Here is a 6,711-nt window from a genome sequence, read left to right on the forward strand (position 1 = left end):
CAAATGCCTAGTAAATACCTACACAAAGTTTAAATAAACAATTATTGCTTTAAGGAATATATGGTCTTATGCAAAAAAGTAAGGCATATTCACAGATAACACTAATACAATTTGTAAATTAAAAAAATAGGTCCAAACAATGTGTTATTAAACTTTAAGAATCTCTTTTACAGTGACAAAGAACTGAAAACCAAAGGAAATCATAATGGTGTCCATTCATTGGGAAATGGTTGAGGAAATTATTTTATGTGAATGAAATGAAATATTTTTATGTTGTAAGAGATGGTTTCAAAGAAACCAGGGAATACTCTTATGAACTGATGTAAAGTGAAGTGAGCACAACCAGGAAAACAATAACAATACTGTAAAGACAAATGACATTGAAATGTTTAATAACTCTGATCAGGGTAATGACCAACCACAATTCTAGAGGACCAATTAAGAACCATATTATCTATTTCCTACCAGAGAGGTGATGACCTCAAGATAAAGAATGAGACATGTATTTTTGGACATGGTTGATGTCACAATTTATTTTGTTGCTATACATATTTTAAAAGTGTTTTTTTTTCTTTTTCAATGTTGGAGGGGGGAGGTCAGAAAGGGGAAGAAACTATTTTTATGCTATTTTTAATTAGAAAAAAAGATAGGTAATGAGATAATATAGTAGATATAGTGTCAGATATGGAACCAAGAAGAACTGCTTGAAATCTTGCCTCAGACACTTTACTCCAGGCAAGCTACTTAACCTTTTTAATCTCTATTTCCTCATCTGGAAAATGGAGATGAAATAGATTTTTTGAGGATCAAAAATGATAATATGTGTAAACTCCTTTGGAAACTATAAAGTTTTATATAAATGCAGGATATTATTAAAATTAAATTTTAAAAAGGAGTCCAAGGAGAGAGAGCTCACTTCTAACTGTCACTTTCATAATCCTTGTGAAAGTACTTGGAAAAGCACAAATAATTGTATAAATCAAGGTATTATTGTCTAAGAAAGGAAAGATATTTGCTTTCTTCACTGAAAATGTTTTTGCTGTAAGAGAAATAGGCATTAGATCATACATATTTTCCCCCTACCCCTCCCCAAATGGAGTCTCAATTTCACTTTGTAAATGTGCAAACATACTGTGTTTGAGGATGAAAACTGTGATCAATACAATACATTTTAACTTCACTAGCCTTGTGACCTTTCAATTTTATGTCAACAGACTCAAAATTCTCAACAGATGACAATGCATAGCAAAATCTTATAAAACAGTAAATAAATAGATGATGTAATTGCTAAAAATGCATGAATAAGTGAAAGCAGAAGTTCTTTTACAAAAGTTGCTAGGGCTCAAAGGGCTGGTGTAGCTGTGGGAGATTGGCAGGCTTGGGGGCCACTGTGCACAAAGCTGCTTAGAAGGGCAGCTTACAATCAGAGTTCCAGGAGCCAAGATGACAGAGTAAGCAGTAAGTCACTCTCAGTCTCCCTTATTGACCTTGAAAAAGCCAGAAAATACCATCCCAGGAAAAAATCCTGGAATAGTAGAGCCAGCAGAAAGATGGGGTGCAGCAGTTTTTAGCTTGGGAGTCCTGGGAGATTAACGGGAAAGGTCCTTCTTGGTGCAGTTGAAGGGGACCAGTACAGGACAGGAGTCCCAGCAAACCCAACCTCAGCAAACCCACAGGTGATTCTGAGCCCCAGGGTGGTGGAGCAGGCAAGTGCCAACATCATGGAACCCCTTGCCCCCCCCACACACACATCAATTGCATTCCTTGGCACAGCCAGGGGAAGTGGCAGATGCCACTCACAGCTGAAACTACCCATACTCTAGCACAGCCCTGGGTGAGGAGGCTACTTCCAGTGGCCAGACCAGCACCCTCCCTGGGGAAAAAAGTACACTGAAGAAAATAACTCCTTAAAAAATAGAATTGCCAAATGGAAAAGGAGTTGAAAAAGCTAACTGAGGAAACAATTCATTAAAAAATTAGAATTAGGCAAGTGGAAGCTAATGACTATGAGACATCAAGAATTAGTCAAACAAAATCAAAAGAATGAAAAAATAGAAGACAATATAAAATAGCTCATTGGAAAAACAACTGATCTGGAAAACATGTCTAGGAGAAGTAGTTTAAGAATTATTGATTTACCTGATAGCCATGATCAAAAACAAAAGCAAAACAAAAACAAACAAACAAACAAAAAAAAAACAACAAAAAGAGCCTGCACAGCATCTTTCAAGAAATCATCAAGGAAAACTGCCCTGAGATCCCAGAACCAGAAAATAAAATAGTCATTGAAAGAATCTACCAATCACTTCCTAAAAGAGATCCCAAAATGAAAACAACAAGGAATATTGAAACCAAATTCCAGAATTACCAGGTCAAGGAGAAAATACTGCAAGTAGCCAGAAAGAAACAATTTGAATATTGTGGAACTACAGTAAGGATTATGCAGGACTTTGCAGCTTCTACATTAAAAAAATGGAGGTCTTGGAATATGATATTCTATAAGGCAAAGGAGCTTGGATTAAAAACAAGGATCAACTACCCAGTGAAACTGAACGTAATCATTCCAGGGAGGAGATGAACATTCAATGAAATAGGGGACTTCCAAACCTTCCTTATTAATGGAAAATTTTATTTTCAAACACAAGACTCAAGAGAAGCATAAAAAGGTTAAGAGGAAAGAAAAAAACATATTATTCAATAAAAGCAAATTGTTTACGTCTCTATAAGGGAGATGATACTTGTAACTTTTGAGAACTGAATCTTTATTATAACATTCAGAAAGGATATACATTAACAGAGGGAGTGGGAATAAGTTGACTTTGATGTGGTGACAAAAAAATCCAATTAAGTAGTGAAAAGGGATTGTAATGGGAGAAGAGGAAAGGAGGAGGCAGAAAAGGGCAAATTACATCACACAAAGAGGCATAAAGACCTATCACAGTAGAGGGAAAAAAGACAGAGAGATAAGCACTGTTTGAACCTTACTCTCATTGGATTTGTCTCAAAGAGGGAACAACATTCTCAGTTAGGTACAGAAGTCCTATAGGCAGTAGGAAGGGAAAGGGGAAAGAACGGAGAGGGATCTGATTAAAAGGGAAGGCAGATTGAGGGAGGTGGGGGTCAAAAATAAAACTCTATTGAGGAGAGAAAGGGAAAAAGGAGAGAGAAAAGCATTAATGGTGGAAGGGGGTGAATATAACAGAGAGAAAGACAGATGGTAATCATAAATGTGAATGTGAATGGATGAACTCTCCCATAAAATGGAAATGGATAGCAGAATGCATTAAAAACCATAATTCTACAATATTTTGTTTACGGGAAATACATTTGAACCAGAGGGATACACACAGAGAAATGGTAAAAGACTGGAGTAGAATCTATTATGCTTCAGCTGAAGTAAAAAAACAAAACAAACAAACAAACAAACAAAAAAAAAACCAGGGGTAGAAATCCTGATCCCAGACAAAGCAAAAGCAAAAATAGATCTAATTAAAAGAGATAAAGAAGGATACTATATCCTATTAAAAGGCACCATAGAAAATGAAGTAATATCATTACTAAACAAATATACACTAAATAGTGTAGCATCCAAATTCTTAGAGAAGTTAAGGGAGTTACAGGAAGAAATAGCAAAACTATACTAGTGGGGAAAATTGACCCCCCCCCCAAACTATATTAAATCTAAGGATGAAATAAACAAGGAAGAAGTTAAGGAGAACAGAATTTTTGACAAGTTAGAAATGGTAGACCTCTGAAAAAAATGGAACAGAAATAGAAAGGAATATTCCTTTTTCTCAGTGGTACATGGCACATATGCAAAAATTGGCCACATATTAGAGCATAAAAATCTCACAATCCGATGCAGAAAGGCAGAAATATTAAATGCATCTTTTTTTCAAATCATGATACAATCAAAATTGCATGTAATAAAGGACCATGGAAAAATAGATTAAAAACTAATTGGAAACTAAATAATCTAATCCTAAAGAATGAATGGATCAAACAGCAAATCATGGAAACAATCATTAACTTCATCAAAGAGAATGACAATAATGAGACAAAAAAACAAAAATTATGGGATGCAGGAAAGTGGGTCTTAGGGGAAGTTTTATATCTCTCAATGCTTACATGAATAAAATAGAGAAAGAGGAGATCAATGAATTGGGCATACAACTAAAAAGCTAGAAAAAAAGAAAAATCCCCAATATAAATACCAAATTGTAAATTCTGAAAACCAGATATTAATAAAATTGAAATTAAGAAAACTATTGAACTAATAAATGAAACTAAGAGGTGATGTATGAAAAAACAATAGAATAGATAAACCTTTGGTTAATTTGATTAAAAAAAGAAGAAAACCAAATTACCAGTATCAAAAATGAAAAGGGTGTATTCACCATTAATGAAGAGGAAATTCAAAAAATAATTAGGAGCTATTTTGCCCAACTATATGCCAATATATTTAAAAATCTTAGTGAAATGGGTGAATGTTTACAAAAATATAAATTTCCCAGATTAACAGAAGAGGAAATAAAATACTTAAATCACCCCATTTGAGAAAAAAGAAATTGAACAAGCCATCAATGAACTCCTTAAGAAAAAATCTCCAGGACCAGATAAATTTACAATTCTATCAAATTTTTAAAGAAAAAATAATTCCAATATTATATAACACATTTGGGAAAATAGGTAAGGGAGTCCTACCAAATTCTTTCTATGATATAAATATGGTGCAGATACCTAAATCAGGAACAGTAATAACAGAGAAAGAAAATTGTAGACCAATTTCCCTGATGAACTAGATGCAAAAATTTAAATAAAATATTAGCAAAAAGACTACAGCAACTTATCTCAAAGATAATAAATACACTGTGACAAGGTAGGATTTAATACCAGGAATGCAAGACTGGTTCAATATTAGGAAAACTCTCAGCATAATTGACCATATCAACAGCAAAACTAACAGAGAACACATAATTATCTCAATAATTGCAGAAATAGCTTTTGATAAAATACAGGACCCATTCCTATTAAAAACACCAGAGGGTAAAGAAATAAATGGAGTTTTCCTTAAAATGAAAACTAGTATCTACCTAAAACCTTCAGCACCCATTATGTGTTATAGGGATAAGCTAGAAACATTTCCAATAAGACAGGGGGTGAAACAAAGATGTCTTATCACCACTGTTATTCAATATTGTATCAGAAATATTAGCTTTAGCAAGAAGAGAAAAAAAAAGAAATTGAAAGAATTAGAATAGGCAAAGAAGAAACAAAGTTATCACTCTTTGAAGACAATATGATGATACACTTATAGAATCCTAGAGAATCAAGTCAAAAACTACTTGAAATAATAAACAACTTCAGTAAAGTTATAGGATATAAAATAAACCCACATAAATCATCAGCATTTCTATGCATTACTAACAAAGCCCAATAGCAAGAGATAGAAAGAGAATTACTATAGAAATTTTAAATATTTGGGAATCTACCTACTGAAACAAACCCAGGATCTATATGAACACAGTTATAAAACACTTTTCACACAAATAAGGTCAGATCTAAATAATTGGAAAAACATCAGTTGCTCATGTGTAGGCCAAGCTAATATAATAAAAATGACAATTCTACCTAAAGTAATTTACTTTTTCATTCTATTCAAATCAAAGTACCAACAATATTTTGTAGAGCTAGGAAAAATAAGGGTACATCATTTAGACATAAAGGGTGAAGTTTTTAAGCAAATTAGGAGAACAAGGAATAGTTTACCTGTAATATTTATGGAGAACAGAAGAATTTGTGACCAAACCAACAAAAGAGAACATTATGAAATTCAAAATGGATAATTTCAATTACATTAAATTTTTAAAAATTGCACAAAGTCAATGCAACCAGTATTACAAGGGAAGCAGAAAGCTCGGAAATAATTTTTACAACTGCTTCTCCTCCCCCTCTTCCTCTTCCCTTCTTCCTCACCATCACCACCATCATCTCTCTCCTCCTCCTCCTGCTCCTGCTGCTGCTCCTGACACTACTGCTTCTCCACCTGTTCCCTTGGAGCATAGCATCCTGGTGCCTCTTGTGAAACGGTGGCTGAGGAGACCCCTGGACTCGCCATGGCCAATGAAAAACCGAAGGAAGGAGTCAAGACTGAAAACAATGCCCATGTTAATGGGCAAGATGGTTTGGTGGTGCAATTCAAGATTAAGAGGCACACACCACTTAGTAAACTAATGAAAGCCTATTGTGAACGACAGAGTTTGTCAATGAGACAAATCAGATTCTGATTTGATGGGCAACCAATCAATGAAACAGACACACCTGCACAGTTGGAAATGGAGGATAAAGATACAATTGATGTATTCCAACAGCAGACAGGAGGGGCTTACTAAAAAGAGAACATGAAACTCTACTCCAGAACTGTGCTTCCCAGTAAAACAATACATTCACAATTAGAAAACCAAGATTATCCTGACTATTGCAATATAGTTTTCTCTCTTCTTTGATTTCCTTCCCCCATTCCTTTATTGTACATAAAGTAACTGGTGTATGTGAACAGGCATAAAGCATATTTTTTTTAACTAAATGGTCAATGCTATGTTTTGATCAACATCAAGTGGAGATGAGGAGGGGAAAACAGATTCTGTGAAAATATCCTTTTTGTCCATTAGTGGCATGCTGATTCAACTTTTATCTTTATATTCCAGTAAG

The 6,711-nt window shown here is 34.2% G+C and overlaps 1 protein-coding gene across 1 annotated transcript; it reads left to right on the forward strand.

The window, feature by feature from the left end:
- The first annotated feature begins 6,116 nt into the window (after positions 1-6,116).
- Positions 6,117-6,392, forward strand: LOC114024577 (small ubiquitin-related modifier 2-like). The gene is made up of 2 exons (XM_027837623.1): positions 6,117-6,258; positions 6,316-6,392. The coding sequence occupies exons 1-2, from the start codon at positions 6,117-6,119 to the stop codon at positions 6,390-6,392; spliced, it is 219 nt and encodes a 72-aa protein (XP_027693424.1).
- The last annotated feature ends 319 nt before the right edge of the window (positions 6,393-6,711 follow it).

The sequence above is a fragment of the Vombatus ursinus genome, unplaced genomic scaffold, assembly GCF_900497805.2.
Source record: "Vombatus ursinus unplaced genomic scaffold, bare-nosed wombat genome assembly UNPS02014821.1, whole genome shotgun sequence".
In the NCBI taxonomy this organism is placed as follows: Eukaryota; Metazoa; Chordata; class Mammalia; order Diprotodontia; family Vombatidae; genus Vombatus; species Vombatus ursinus.